We start from the raw sequence: 15,787 nt of genomic DNA on the forward strand, positions 1-15,787 counted from the left end.
TCATGGCAATGAAACCCACAGCAAGGACAAGGGTTCTCCTAGCACAGCTGGGTGCCCCACGCTAAGAGCCTGGGTCTGCTCCCAGGGGACCAGGTCCTTCCTTGTCCCCAGTCCCTTTATACGCATTCACTGAGCAACCCCAACTGGGTGGCCATGCTGACCTTTTAAACCTAAGGGTTGGGCCTGATCGACGATGACTTTGCACACGTGCCTTCTAGGTGCCGAATGTGTGTCCCTGTGGCACGATCGCTGGCATCCCTGTGGAGTCAGCCACGTGTTTCTGACAAAGCTGGAGGAAGCAATGGTAATTTTGGCTTTTTCGGTTTTGTCTTCAGATAATGAGAAGCTTTTGTAAAACAGCTGAGTGTCAATATGAGTTCTATGGCTTCAATCTCCTTTAAAAATAAAATTCTTAAGGGTTCAGAACAAAGGAGGGGCAAATTAAAAAAAAAGAAGAAAAAAAAAGGAAAGAAAAGGAAAGAAAGAAAACAAAAACAAAAAAAAAAAATAAAAAAAAAAGGGAAAAAAAAAACCCAAAAAAAGAAAAAAACAATAAATTGCTGATATTGCCACAAATCATTAGAAATCTCCTGACATGCTAAAACCAAATGGCCGAAAGTTCAAAACAAATCAGTGACTTGTTTTTAATTTTTTGTGGTTTCCTTTTGCTCTTTCTGCCCCTTTGCCGTCCGATTGGTGATGTTGTTCAAACAGGACCGCACCCCTGCCAAGTGCAGGAGTGAGCCCGCTGCCTCTTTCATCTCCTCGTCGTCGCTCTCGGGGGGCTTCTCCGTGCGTCTCTTTTTGAGGGGCAGCGTGTCGCTGGGCACCTTCCGGGCTTTGGCCAAGTGCTGGCGCTTCTTGTGCTGGGCCGCGTAGCCGCTGTCCCCCAGGGCGTCCTTGGCCTCCTTGGGGCTGTGTTTGCGGTCGTCCTCCTCCGTCTCGCTGTGGCTCTGGAAGCTGCCCTCGCTGCCCTCACTGCCCTCCTGGCTCCCCTTGGTGGCGAACTCGTAGTGGTCGTCGGCCGAGGAGGAGGAGACTGAGTCGCTGGCCGGCGAGGTGCTCCGGGCATTGGACGACTTGGCACTGCTGTAGTTGTGATCCTCCTTGGGGTCGCCGCTGACCACCGGGGAGCCGCACGATGGCTCGCTCTCAGTCCGCAGCCGGCAGCCTCCGAGGCCGTTCCTGTGGACGGGGCGGTGGGAGTGGGGAGGATGACACAGAGAGCACACCGGTTAGCCCCCCGCGTTCACGCCTGTGGCCCCCCCGACCTGCAGCCTGGTGCTTTGTCCGCCTGGGACCTGCAGGCGGCCCTACTCTGCAGACGGCGTCCCAAATCCGGACCAGCGGCCTCCCTGCTCGTCCCCCCTCGGCCGCAGAGACGAGCAAACCTCACTCTTGTGTAGCGACAGCCGTGGAAGGCCACCTTACGTGAACCCAGAAAGATCAAGCCGTGCTTGGTTTCGCACGCCCGCCAATACTGTGCAGCGGGCATCGCCAGGCGACGCTGGCTGGGTTCTTCAGGGGGACAAGCCCACTCTCTCCCAGAGCTGCGACATCAGGAGCCTTTTGTCAGGACACCAAACCCAGGGCTCAGCCGAAAGGGCTGCCTGCTGTGCGGTGACAACTATTCACTTGCGCCTTCCCTCCCTCCCTTGTTCATCCTGCAAACATTCACAGAAGACCTCATGCAACTGCATGGCCTCAGGGGCGGTCCCGAGGAGCCATCTGCGGTGGGATGAGATAGATGCTGTTGCGAAGATGCTTCCAGTGGAACAGAGAAGCAAGTCGCAGTTACTCACAGATTAGAGAGCGGTAAGTTACTACCTGCTACTCTGACCGTCTGCCAGACGCCACGTGCCGTCCACAAAGAAGGCTGCATCTGGCTCTGTGACGTGTGCATGAGCATCCCTACTCCACTGACTCCTGGAAAGCCACACAGCTAGTATGTAGCAGAGATGGGATTAAGACCAAGGTCTGAGTCTCAAGATGGGCTCTTGGTACAATCCGACGGACCTAGGCTGTTTTTCTGATTTCGCTATGACCAGGTCCCCTCCACACACTCCCATCAGGACCCCACACCACTTACCACACCACAGATCACCGTCTCGTGTCTCTACATCTGAGCGATGAACTGAACCCCCCGTGCTTCCGTACTGGCAAAGGGACGGGGAACTGCACCCACTTCGTTGTGGGGCTGAGGATGGGAGGGAACGCCTGTCCATGGGGACCAGGGCCTGGCCACTGACAGGACACAGTAGGTGCTCAGAAGAGGTGGTGATGAGAGATGAATACACAAGAGTGAAAAGGGTTACTTCCAGCTGGAGGGGACAGATGCAGGGCAAGGGAAAGGCCCGTGGAAGACATGTCATCTGACCTCGGACATGAGGGCTGAAGGTCTGGGGCAGGAAGGAGAGGGGTGCTACTGCCCGGTGCCGGCCCTGTGTCCTGTAAGCCTATTCACCCAATGATGTCCTTCTAGGAGACCTCGGGTACATGAGCGCACTTTTCCTTCCTTCCTTCCTACAAACTCCCAGCTACACGCACTCCTACTATGTTCCCTCCGCAGAGGGCACGTCCCACCATCTTTGCGAGCTGTGTGCTTCCCATTGGAGTGTTAGCTCCAGAAGACAGGGCCCAGTCATGGTATGTCCCCCAGAGTCAGGTGCAGAGTGGACACAGAAGATATACCGAGCAAGTGTAAGAGAAGATGGGATTGTGTGGCAGAGAGCATGAAGTTTGGGAAGATACTGTGGGTCTCCCCCAACATGCCTCACTGGACAGTTCCTGAACATAAGGCACCTGTGGAAAGCCTACGGGGTTGGGCCCAACAAGAAGATTTGGTCACGAGCTGTTACCCTCTCTTTCCTGCCATCCCTGTGGGCCCTGAGGCTCAATGAGACCTTGGTTGCAACCCAGAGAGAAAGTGAAACGGGAGGAGAATCCTTGATGTACATGGTACAGCAGGGAGTGAAGGCAAGGAGTCGCCCTCCTGGTGACCGAGGGCCTGTGATGAGTGGTCAGCAAAATGGAAGCGGGTGGTGAGAAATCCCACCATAATATGCACCAGCAAAAGGCAGGAGGGCCATTATCCAAAGTCAACCTGTGCTACATGCCTAGAGATCAAGCTCAACCCCAGCAATGTCAAGGCTGCACAATGACAATTCATTTGCACAATGGAGTCCTAGCAGTCTCCAGAGAGGTCCCGGACTGTGTCCTGCACTGTGCGATCCCAGGATCCGCGGCACCTCTGCCCGGCCCTTCTAGAAAGAGCCTGGCTCTCCAGACAGACAGGCTTCTGTTCACAGCACAGCCTTGCTTATTAGTGGGCTCAACTCCCTTACAGGGCAGAGCGATGATGAAATGGAAAGTTCCGAGCGCAGAGGATGGCTCTTCAGTGCTGCTTGAGAATTCTGCCTTGGTTTCCTCTGTTGTCATCGGACGGCTCACCGGGGCTTCCTGCGCTGTGACGGGCTTATCTGAGCACTCTTGTTTTTTTTCTCTACTCTGGGTAGGGCGGCTTATGGGGACATGGCATAAAGGAAGAGGAAAGAGGACCCAAGAGAGGAATTCCTCACAGGCTTGGAGGGTAAACAGCCCCTGAGCTTTGGGGAATGGCCCCTGCGATATCTGTTTTCTGCAGACTTCCTGTTTCTTGGCTCCGTCTCGGGTGCACAGAAGTGGCTAGGAAAAGATAACTTTGAGGTGTTTCCAAATATGAAACTCAATAAATGTAACTAATTGCACTGGTAGCTATTAATAGTTATTAAACAAATGAAATTGCAAGTCTCAGAGAATGGGTCTCTTGATCTTTGTTGTTTCAGGTAACTGCTGTAAAATCCAGAAGAATTGGTCTACTGAACTAGCATAAAAGAGTCTCAGAGTGAAACCCACGACACTTGGATGAGTAAATCGGGCTACGGCTGGCTTTTAGAAAAGCAATTTAGTTCTGAATCCTCATTTGTTAACAACATGGGGCTTATAATTCACTTCACTACAACAGTTGAGCAGAATAGGATACTTCGGAACACAGAAAGAGAGAGGGAGAGAGAATCATGGAAGCGAGAGTATGGAGTAAGGCAGGCACTGCCAAAAGTTAATTCCTAGGGAATCTAGGTGAAAGGCATACGGTGTTCATTGTCCTTTTCTTTCTTCTTTCCCACTGGTTAAGACATTTTTTTTGAGTAAAAAGTTTGGAGTAGGGGGTGGGAGATATATGCTAGAATGACAGCAATGAAAGAAACTTCTAGAACTTCTTTTTCTTAAAGGAGATAAACAAGCCTGAGAGAAGTACTAAAGACACACTATAGTCAAATGGAGAATAGACGAGAAAGTCACTTGGATAGCCCATGAACACGTAGGGCAAGGTCTCTGGTCCCCCTTGGAATCACACCAACAGTGATTCCAAAATCCACACGCTGGGACAGTGGCCTAACTCAACCAACCGCTTTGCAGATGAAACAAACAGAAACTCAGGAACTCCTGTGACTGGTGCACGGTGCCCCAGCTAGTTCTCAAAGACAGCTCAAGCAGGAATTTGAAATATCTTTCTGTCTCTCTCGGGTAAGGAGACCAACACACCCACTGACCGTATTTCTGGATAAAACAGGTAGGCAGATGTTAAGTTCAGGGAGCAGGAATTAAAATATAAATGTATCTCTCTCCGTGGATAAAATTAACTTCCCCTGAGATTGCAGCATGGGTGCATAATCCATAAATTACACACATACTCGGCAGGGAGTGACAAGCTCCTTCAATTATGAATAACTTGATGTGATGTTGTTGGTGGCGGCACGAGCCAGCTCCACTGACTTGGTGTCAAACACCTCCGGCTGCTAGGGGTCGTCACTATGGGACGCCACATACTTAGAAGCAGGAACCGGTCATCCCGAACACATTGGAAGGTAAGAATCTAAGCACCTCTTCAAAAATCATTTTCTGAAATGCACATGTGATACATGAGAACTGCCTGCCATTTTTCAGACGTAGCTGAGCTTACATGTATACCACTCAAAGCATTCATGTTAATTTCAAAAAGCTGGTACGCATTTTCTCATCAAACTGATGGGCAATAGCAAACATAAAAGGTGAGAAATCACATTAGTTCAGGCTGAAAATGAGCAATGCTTGCAACCAACAAGTCAAAGTACGGCTTCTAATGAGACATGGCCATTCTGCAGTCTTCTCTGTTGGTTCATTATTTGTCTAACCATACATTATCACCTCCACTTTGCACCTGGGCCCAAGGGTCTTCTCTGGAACCAATAGTTTTAGACCTAGACAACATCATTTAGGGTGAAGTTGTCCTCTTAAGTAAGGGACTGACTTGAGAGCTCTGGACTCTGGCATGCAATTAACGGGATCATGAAATCAGGGCCAGCTCTGGAGCTAGTTCAGTGTTTCTGTCTAAAACCAAACACAGGTAGAAAGACATGGAAGATAAGAGATGGCTGGAAGCTTTCGCTTCTAGCCAGAAGGCAGAAAAAACATCTGGAAGGCACTCTTCCGACTATCACACAAAAGATCTTGGGCAAAATACACCAACACAGTTTTAATTCACTGCTGGTTTCACTGAAAATAAGGGGACTCAGGAACCCATGCAAACACATGTGTACCAAGAGAATGTCACATACACACACAACTTAAAAATAAAGGGACAAAATCTGAAACGGGAGCAGCAGACAACCAAGAAAGCCAGGGTTTCCCCCAGAGCAGATGAGCCTACTCTAGAACAAGAGTAGAACAAGAGCCGAAACTTATGGTGATGGGAACAGAGTGGCAGAAGACTGATTCTGGTAGCTCCTATGGCTCCTCGAAGGGGATCGAGGTGGTCCCTGGGCATCCAACATAAGTTTTGAAAGCAAATCCTCTCTTGAAGCACACAACCTGAATTTCAGCCATCAGGATTCCCCCATACTGAGGTTAATCAAATATTTAAGTAGAAAGCTCATAACCTAAAAATCACCAAACATATCAGCAAACAGGCCACTAGGAATGAATAAATGTAAAAATGTCATATAAATGAAAAAGCTAAGGCATCTGAAAGATGATACTCTCAGTGAGGTCCCAGGGAAAAGTCACTTGCCCACCACAAGCAGACAATGGGGATAAAAGCCAGTCTTAACCTCCACTCCAGATGGGATGCAAAGTAAGAAAGGCCTCCCCTGAGATTTTTTTAACCACAAGCCTTGAGTCTTGTGGGGTTGAGGCCAGAATTCCACTATGGGGACCCAAAGACCTCAAACTGAATTTAATTTAAAGCGCCCAATGGTGCCTACTAGAAGAAAATACAAACACTTTCTGGAAGAACATTCTTTAATCTCAGGCCATAAAGAAGTCCCACAGATAAGACCTTAAGGAACATGGGTTTATAAAAACAAACAAACAAGTAAAAAAAAAAAAAAAAAAAACCACAAAAGAAATAGGCCACCATAAGGCAGAGGCAACAGAAAAACCAACTATAGAATCTGAACTGTCAAGCCGGCAGACAGTGAAGTAGATACACGATGTCAAGCATGTGCACAGAAATAAGAGGGAATTGAAAAGCAACAGAAAGGAAGATTAGATCATGAAACCTAGACAGAGTTTGGAAAGCATCAGAGTTGCTTGAAATGAAAAAACTACAATTCCTGAAATTAATCTCCATGAAACCAAAGGAGAAAAATTAGTAAAAAAAAAAAAAAAAAAAAAGAAAGAAAGAAAAAAGAAAAAGGACAAAAAAATAAATAAAAAGGAAAGCAAAGCAGTGAACTGGAAGATGAATCTGAAGAGACTATATACTGCACAGCAGAGACAAAGAGGAATACAGAGGAAGACCGGGCAACATGGAACACAGTAAGAGCCAATGTAAATCCAACTGGAGTTCCAGAATGAAACAGAACGTGGGCGAGGACCCAATGCCTGAAGAGAAAACGGGCAGAGAATTTTCTCCTTTTGTTGAAAGGTACCAATCTTCAGACTTAACCGACAAATACCCTATAAGATAAATGAGAAGAAATGTGTATCTGGACACATAATAGTTGAACTGTAGACATTTTAAAAAAAAGATTTTTGTTTATTTATTTGACAGAGAGACACAGTGAGAGGAGGAGTGGGAGAGAAAGAAGCAGGCTCTCTGCTGAGCAGCAAGCCCGTTGCGGAGCTTGATCCCAGAACACTGGGATCATGACCTGAGCCGAAGGCAGACGCCCATCGACTGAGCCACCCAGGCGCTCCTCCAACTGTAGACATTTAAAAGAAAAGAGAGACAAGATATAAAAGTAGCAGAAAGAAAACATTTCATCTAAAGAGTATCAGCAGGGAGCCTGGGAGGCTCAGTTGGTTAAGTATCTGACTTTTGATTTCGGCTCAGGCTGTGACAGCAGGGTCCTGGGACAGAGCGCTGAGGTGGGACTGGGCCCTGGAGGTGGGCTTTGTGCTCGGCGGGGAGTCTGCTCAGGATTTTCTCTCTCCCTTGGCCCCTCCCCCCACACGTGCACTCTAAGATAATAAAAATAAATAAATCTTTAAAAAAAAATAAAGAGGAGTATCAGTTGAGATAAAACAAGCAAAATAGATGAAAGTGGAAAAACATTCTTGAAGTTAGAGAGGGAGGAAAGAACGGTCAAACTAGAACTATATGCACAGTAACATTATCTTCTAAGAATGAAGGCAAAATAAGTATGTTTTCAGGCAAGAAGTCATTAGGGCTTTAACTAAAAGCAGATACTCACTATAAGGAACTTCTTAAGAATATGTTTCAGGAAAAAAGGAAAATGATCCAAAAAGAAAGGTCTGAGATGTGAGAAGAAAGGATAAGCAAAGAAAATGTAATCAAGTATTTTTTAAATTTAATTTTTTTCAGTGTTCCAAAATTCATTTTTTATGTACCACACCCAGTGCTCCTGTAATCAAGTATTGACTAAACAGCACAATGATGATAATAACTGAATGACTTTAAGAAAAAAAAAAAACCTGAAATAGAACCAAAGTACTGGACAAATGTAACACATCATTTGGGAGGCAGAGAGAATAGCAGTTTAAGCATTTTAAGGGCCTTGTATCGATCAAAAGGTTAAAAGTATTGATTAACTTTAAACATTTTAAAATATTCATGTTATAAGTTCTGGGATCAACACTAAAAGAAGAGAAACAAAATGTACTCACTTCTAAACCATCAGAAGGAAGAAAATGAGGGATGGGAGACTCTTGATCCATTTAAAATAATGCAAGAAAGGTTTTAAAAAATAATCTGGAAATAGCGGGGCAAACAAATGCAAAATAAAATGGTAGAAATAAATCCAAATATGTTATTTTAAAAGAGGCTAAAAATCTTCAGTAAACGGTAAAGATCATTAACACAGAAAAAATTTAAAAAGCCATTTGTTTCTAAGGAAAAAAACCTAAAACACAAAGACAAAAAAAGGTTAAAAGTAAAAGGATGGAAAATGTTGTCTCATGCCATGCCGGTGTAGCTATATTAAAATCAGAGAAGATAGATTTTTAAGGCAAAAAATCATTACTACAGATAAAAAGAGTCATTAAACATTCATAAAGTTTCAATCTACCAGGAAGATAAAACAGTTCTAAACATGGATACCTCCACTAAGATAGCTTCAGAATATATACAGACCAAACTGAAAGAGCTACAAGGAGAAACGGTCAAATCCACATTGTAATGGGAGATTTTAATACATCATTCTCAGTATCCAATTAATCAAGTGTGAGCCCCCTCCTCTCTCTCACACACACAAGGTTAGTATGCAGACTTGATCTAATGGACATAGACAAAACATGTGTTAGTGATGAAGGTGTATTATTTTCAAGAACACATAGAATATTCATAAAAACCAACACATACTAGACCATATGGCAAATTTCCCAAATTGCAAAGAAGCAGTATCTTACAGAACAACTCCCTGACCACAAATGTCTGGTAGTTAAGAAATCAGTGTTGAAGAGGTAACTAAAAACAAAAATAAGAAACAATCACCTTCTCCTCAGTTTGGAAATTTAAAGACACGCTCCTAAAAATACCTCTGAGTAAAAGAAATCAAAATAGAAATTAGAAAATACTTTGCACTGTTAATGATGAAAATAACAGGTATCAAAACTTATGGGACAGCACTAGGCAGTAGTTTCAAGGATATTATAACCTTACATTTTTATAGAAAAAGAAGAAAAGTTTAAAATGAAAGTAACCAATCCAGGCAAAGAGAAAAAGAGTAAACCTATAAAGAGAAAGCAAATTATAAATGAAAAAAACAAAACAAAACAAAACAAAAAACACCCCCCCCAAAAAAAAACCAACAACACCAAAAACCAACCTGAAAATTGACTTTGAGAGGAAAACCAAAAAACTAGGGCAAGATTAAGCAAAAAAGGTGATGTTAAAATGAAATAAGGACTGAAAAAGGAACATAATTACAAAGGTATTTTAAAAGATGATAGCTTTATGCCAATAAATCTTAAAACTTTGGTGAAATGAACAAATTCCTACAGTTTCATAATGAATTTAGAAAGAAATTAAAAATAAGCCATACTCTTCCTGATGTATTTCCTCCTCTCCTTCCTACCATAAAGTATAACCTAATACTGAGTTCCTGAGTTTCAGTTCTGAGTTTCAGAACTGCCTTCAAAGACCATGATTTCAGAAGATAGAAGCGACAGGTGCTCGGTTTTTAAAACAAACCAAAATACAATACAAAAAGACCAGTAGCAGGTACAGCATCGGGAATAGTCAATGATATTGTGACAGCGTTGAACAGTGGCAGATGGTTAACTTTGCCTGTTGTGAGCACAGGACAATGTACAGACTTGTCCAATCACTACGGTGTATACCTGAAACTAATGGAAAATTGTGTGTCAACGATACTTTAATTAATAAAAAAGCAAGCCCAGGGGCACCTGGCTGGCTCAGTCAGCAGAGGATGCTCCTCTTGATCCTGGGGTTGTAAATCCGAGCCCCAGGTTGGTGTAGGGATTACTTAAAAAACAGAGAAGGGCAAAGCTTTGTCTCCTTTAAAAAAAAAAAAAAAAAAAGGGAAAAAAGGAAAAGACAGACCAGGGGCAAATCTTCCTTCAAGTTCTGTTGTTAGACTATACCCTATCTTAAAACTGAATGTTGTCAGCTTACCGTACTCCTGTGACAAACACCTTCTCAAGGAGAAAGACACAGGAACAGATCTTAGGCTGAGAGGAGTTTTCCTGATGTTCCATTCTGACAGAGCCTCAGGCACTGATGCTTTGTATTAGAGCAAGACCATTAATTCCTGACTCGCTTCCTGTTCCATGGGAACTGTAGTTTCCATCTGAGGTCCAAATAATGTTGAGAAGCTTTAGAAGGTGACTGGATGGAACTTTCTTGTAATTTTATAAACTGCTGTGGTTCAGATGACGGCTCCCACTCCTTAAAGACAATGGCTTGGGCACAGATGTACACTGTCCTGAAGGGGGCGTAAGACGCTCAATCTAAGCCTTTTCCTGGGGTTTGCGGCTACGCTTCAGGTGCTCAGAAAGGGGACCTGGGAAGGTGTGTGGAGGGCAGGCTGGATGAATCCAAGGCTCCCCATATTATTAACTTTATTTTTTTCCCCAATTGGTTTTACTGTGGTAAAACACACAAACACAAAAAACGTACCGTCTTAACCATTTTCCCAATTCTACAGGTCGGGGTATCGAATGTATTCAGAACACTGTGCAGCCACCACCACTAGCCAACTCTAGAACTCTTCATTTTATAGAACTGCAAACCTGTCCCCAATAAACACTAACTCTCCACTCCTTCCTCCCCTCAGCCATTGGCAACCACCCTTCTACTTCCTGTCTGTAGGATTCTGACTATTCTAAATACCGTACTTAAGTGGAACATAGCGTTTGTCTTTTTGTGACTGGATTATTTCACTTAATGTCCTCAAGGCTTATCCACACCATAGCATGTATCAGAATGTCTTTCCTTTTCAAGGCTGAATGAGACTCCATTCTGTGTATACACCACATACTGCTTATTCATTCATCTGTTGATGGGCCCTTGGGTTGCTTAAACATTTTAGGTATTGTGAATAGCGCTGCTATGAACGGGGATGAACAAATATCCCTTCAAGACTCTACTTTTGGTTCTTTTGGGTACAAACCCAGAAGCGGACTTGCTGGATCATATGGTAATTTGACTTTTTATATTTTAAGGAACCGCCATACTGTTTTCTACAACAGCTCCACTATGTTACATCCCTACCAACAGCGTACAAGGGGTTCAAGTCTTCCACATCCTCGTCAACACTTGTTAGTTTCTGCTGTCGCTACGGGTCATCCTAATAGGTGTGAGGTGGTATCTCATAGTTCTCATTTGCATTTCCCTAATGATTAGCGATGCCAAGCATCTTTTCATGTGCTTTGGCCATCTGTATTTTCTTCTTGGGAGAAATGTCTATCCAAGTCCTTTGCCCTGGGTTGTGTGTTTTTCCACGTTATCTATTTTATCAAACACCTACTTAACGCATACCATGCGCCAGGCACGGAACTCTGCATTACCCTAATATTCCGTGAGACTGCTTTTCTCATAAGAAGCCCAGGAACACACACACACACACAACCACAGGGTAAGGACTGGGGAAACTTGGTTCCTGAGTTCTTGTGTGTAATTTCTGGCTCTGCTGCCTTATAAAGGACCTCCACCCCCAGCAATTTCCTCCCAGTCTTCTTCGGCAAAACTTGGGACATTTAATTCCTCTCTACCACCTGAATGATCGTTTGGGGTCAAAAAGAGCCCTCAGAGTTGAAAACAAGGGGGCCCAGATCCCAGAGTTTCTATACCTGGGAGGCAGCCCATAATGCTATAAATTTAAGAAATTTGGGCTCCTGTTTCCCAAGAGGGCCAGAAACAGTTCTCCTACGGATCTAATTGTTTGTTCCATCCAATGTATTCTCTGCAAGAAACGTCTCTGGGAAAACCGAAGACACAGGCATAAAACTTTAAGATGTGTGAGAGTCATTTTGAGGATAATATGTTTTGAGGACTCCATGCCCAGGCAAATGTAAAAATATGCAGGTTTCCAATGACTAAGGATGGGCCAATCTCTGAGGTTATTGAGTAAAAAGTCAACACTGTAAAGTCAATTACACTATTGACAGATACTCTTACAAGGAGATTTCACATCATAATTATATGCAAAGGAACCCAGCAAATACAAGCTGTGTAATGATCAGCTAATAAAAGTAACACTTCATCTATGTCAATAACAGTTTCAGAGTTAAGACAAACAAACATGGCCTTTGCCACTCCATGGTGGAAAAAAAAATCCCTGAAAGACAAATATTTTCACTTAAGGAGAAGTCGCTTAGACTCACACAGAAAACCTGTCACATGAAGCAGAGTAGGAAATCAGTCTTTAGTGGGTACTAATGACTCTCCAGCCCTCCCTCCACACTCCCCCCACCCCTGCACTGATGGGGCAGTGGCGGAAATGATGAACATCCCCAGGAACCCTTGGTCACCGCCACGGGGTCTGGCTGCCATCTGCTGTTGTTCTCTTCTCCTGTGGACTATTTTCCTTTTAACCTCAGACACATGGTCACATTTTTAAAAATTTTTAAATTACACTGGATGTGAAAGAACAAAACAAATGCCCCTGCCCAAAGACTTATTAATGGGTTTTACAAAGACATTGGTTTTGCAAATAGCCCCCGTGGCTATGTTTATATGTACTCTTTCTGAAAGCATCTCAGGGCCCATTATTTGCCAGGCATGTGGGGCACGAAGAAGGCCAAGTATTCTGAGCAAGGGCACTTGATCTTACAGAGCTTGCAACACTCCTGTCCCTAATTCCTCTTAAAACTGAGCTGGAAGGTGTGGAACTCGTATTTGGATAATGCACTGCAAAAGCACCACGGTTTTCTTGACCGATTCTCTCTTTATGCAGACAGTAACCTGTCTAGTTTTGCAAACCAGCAGTTGCGCATTTCACTGAAAACTTCTCAGCATGCTCAGGAAGGTCACTCTTGGGCTACGCATGCTTTCCCAGTGGACAGACATCAAGCAAATGGTGCCGTTCTGAGGCTACTGTCACTCATCCCCGAACCCACCCTTCCACAGTGCTTTGCAGGCTGGGGCTGGGGCTGCCGCACCATCAGGCTCAACATTAGGCTCAGACCACAGGAGGTGTCCCGGAAAGACTGGGAAGGGGGTGGAGGAAGAAAGGACACGCCACTTCCCGCGTGTCTCCTCTTCACTGGAGGCAGCAGCTCATTCCTGTAGAAGCTGCTGAATCCAGCTCCTGCTCCCTCTGATGCTTACAGAACACGCTTCTTCACGTTCCCTTATAGGGCTTGCACCAGCAGGAGATCTTGGGATCTCCTGATATCCTTCTGGTCCTTCCACAGGTCCCTCCTCCCAGCTCAGAGACTCTAGCAACCCCAGTAAGGGCTACAGGCCAGAGGTCTAGATCCCTGCCACCAGCTCCTCTGCTGAGGTCCGAGCCCCACCTCCGCCAGGCAACCATCATAACCTCTTCCCTTTCTTCTCTTAGCCCCAGGGGATATGGCTGCGTCCAGCAACTGCTCTCCCCAGGATACCTGGAGTTCTCTTTTTACCCTTCCAGTTACTTGGTTAATAACTTCCTACCTGGCTAATGGTTCTTTACATGAAAGTCTCCCTGCTCGAACACTTAGTGTGGTTTTTGTCTCCTGAATGCACCGGAAACCTGTTCTGTGGTCTCTCACTGCGGCAGAGCCAAAGTGAGGTGCTTCCTGGACTGGAGAAGCGGCGACTCTAATGAGAGACAGGATGTCACTGTTCTACGGTGGTGCTTTGTTATCGCCTACCCGAAACATAACCGGGGGGGGGGGGGATCAATATTTTAAATAGTCCTCTGGGAGTACTAATCAGTATAGTGTATGCTAATACATATGTTACGAGGGTAATAACAAAAATTAGGGGCTGGCTCCTGCTTAAGGCCAACCTGGTCTTACGCCGGTGTCCCCGTGTGCCTGGCTCTCCCATGCTCTGCTCCAAGAAATGGCCAAAGCCACCTCCAGCTCCATCCTGGAGGGGGCTGAAAGAACGCTCAGGACGACAAACTGATATCTATGCCTGGAATCTGCTAACCGGGGCTGCTGTTCCATGAGAAACCAGTCTACAGTCTCAAAGTTCTGTCGGCCAAAACGTAAAGCGGGAGGTGAGGCCGAAAAGATTTTAAGCAAGAACAGAAAATGGAATATGTCTCTCTTAATAATGGGAGGCAAAGGCATTGGTACTTTGGCTTCATGGAAGAGGCTTTTCATTTGTGAACTCAGGAATTACTGATCTACAGATAGCCATGGAAGATACTGGAAAAGTACAAGAGAGAGACCCTTCCCATCTATTTTTGTAAAGTATTACCATGTTGGATTAGCAGAAATGGTATGTGGTTTTCTAACTTTATGACTATTTTAATTCCAGCCAGATTCCCTCTTCATCAGGTCCTAGACACCAGTGTCTGCCCTGAAGATCGGAGGACCTCCATCCTGGCAAGAGTAGGCTGGTTTGCCACAAGAGCGGGAAAACTTCACGTGGTTGCTTCACATGAGGGAGCTCGACTTTGCATCTCCCTCAGGCCCCCTAACAGACTTTCTGGGCTGGTTTCCTTTGGGACATGAGACACTATGAAAGGGAAATGGCTTCCAGATGCAAACTTGATCCAAAAGTGCAGAGAGTGAGCAAGGAGAGGAAGCTGTGGGGGGCACAGCTCAGGGCGACAGGCCTTCCGAGCGAGAGCCTGGGCCCGATACTGTGCAAATGTGAGGAGTCATCAGCCATCAGCCAAGTGAGTGAAAGCCAGCCTCTGTCTATGGCAAGAGAACCACTGAGAGGAGAGGATGACACAGAGAGGAATTTTACCACAGGGTCACCCATCAAAGGGCCACAACCAAAGTATGGGGCTTTTAAAGTAAAGAGAAATCCAACGAGGGTGGCTCAGAGGCCACGTTCAGAAAAGCTTTGTGAAGCAATCGTTTTTGTGATGGACCTTGAAGGAGGTGCTGCTTTGCATGAGGTATCTGAGGCAGACTCAGTTGCCTTATCCAGTTTCCTCTGTGTGGATAAGATGGGCCAACACTGGACACCTTTGGGGAACAAATCTGACTCAAGGAGATGGAAGGACCAGGGTGATGTCAGACTGATGTGTGGGAGTCATGGAAGGTGCTTCTGCAGACAGCCAGAGAGGCACATTTTAGGAAATCAGTCTGGCAGTGGCTGATGGGTGGGCGGCAGTAGGCAGAGAAGCAGCAGGAAAACAGAAGGTGGCATCCACAGTGGCACCTGTGAGGGGTCAAAGCTAGCGAAAGACCCTAACCCAGGGCTGGCAATGGAGTAGGAAGCATGGAGCAAAGCAACTTCCCAAGGAAGAGTCCATGTGGCTTGGCAACTGACCTGATTCTTGGAAGAAGGGGAGTGATGCCTCCTGTTATTTATATTATATCCCACTTACCAAAGCACTTTTCACACAGGATTTTGCGTTGCATTCTAGAGGTAGACCAGTTGGCCTAGAATCTAATGAACAACTTGCTCACCACTTCCTTTTCCCCACCTTGCCCCACCTTCTTAGAACAAACACACTTAATTTGTCTTCATCTCCTTATCTGCCAAGACACCAAGATAATCTGAGCCCAGGAAGAGAAGCTGGCACCTGGACTGGGGTCCCTGGTAGTTACTCTGACTTTTCTGAACACCCAAACCAGGTTACCCGTCTTCACTGTTTAGAGGCCCAGCCTCTTCATCCCAAGTGACCCCGGGGGAAACAAGATGATGCCCTACCCACTCCTTAGGCAGGCTTTG

General features: G+C 45.4%; 1 protein-coding gene across 7 annotated transcripts in view; it reads right to left on the minus strand.

Annotated features, from left to right (window-relative positions):
- Positions 1 to 543: 543 nt before the first annotated feature.
- FOXN3 (forkhead box N3) overlaps positions 544 to 15,787 on the minus strand; it is a 287,806-nt gene continuing 272,562 nt past the window's right edge. For all 7 annotated transcript variants that reach the window (XM_032878602.1, XM_032878609.1, XM_032878608.1 and 4 more), the window contains one exon: positions 544 to 1,185. In XM_032878602.1, the coding sequence (XP_032734493.1) occupies positions 645 to 1,185 (541 nt within the window). In that variant the 3' untranslated portion in view covers positions 544 to 644. The remainder of the gene's footprint in view (positions 1,186 to 15,787) is intronic.

This window comes from Lontra canadensis, unplaced genomic scaffold (assembly GCF_010015895.1).
Source record: "Lontra canadensis isolate GAN:19392208 unplaced genomic scaffold, GSC_riverotter_1.0 scaffold64, whole genome shotgun sequence".
Classification (NCBI taxonomy): Eukaryota; Metazoa; Chordata; class Mammalia; order Carnivora; family Mustelidae; genus Lontra; species Lontra canadensis.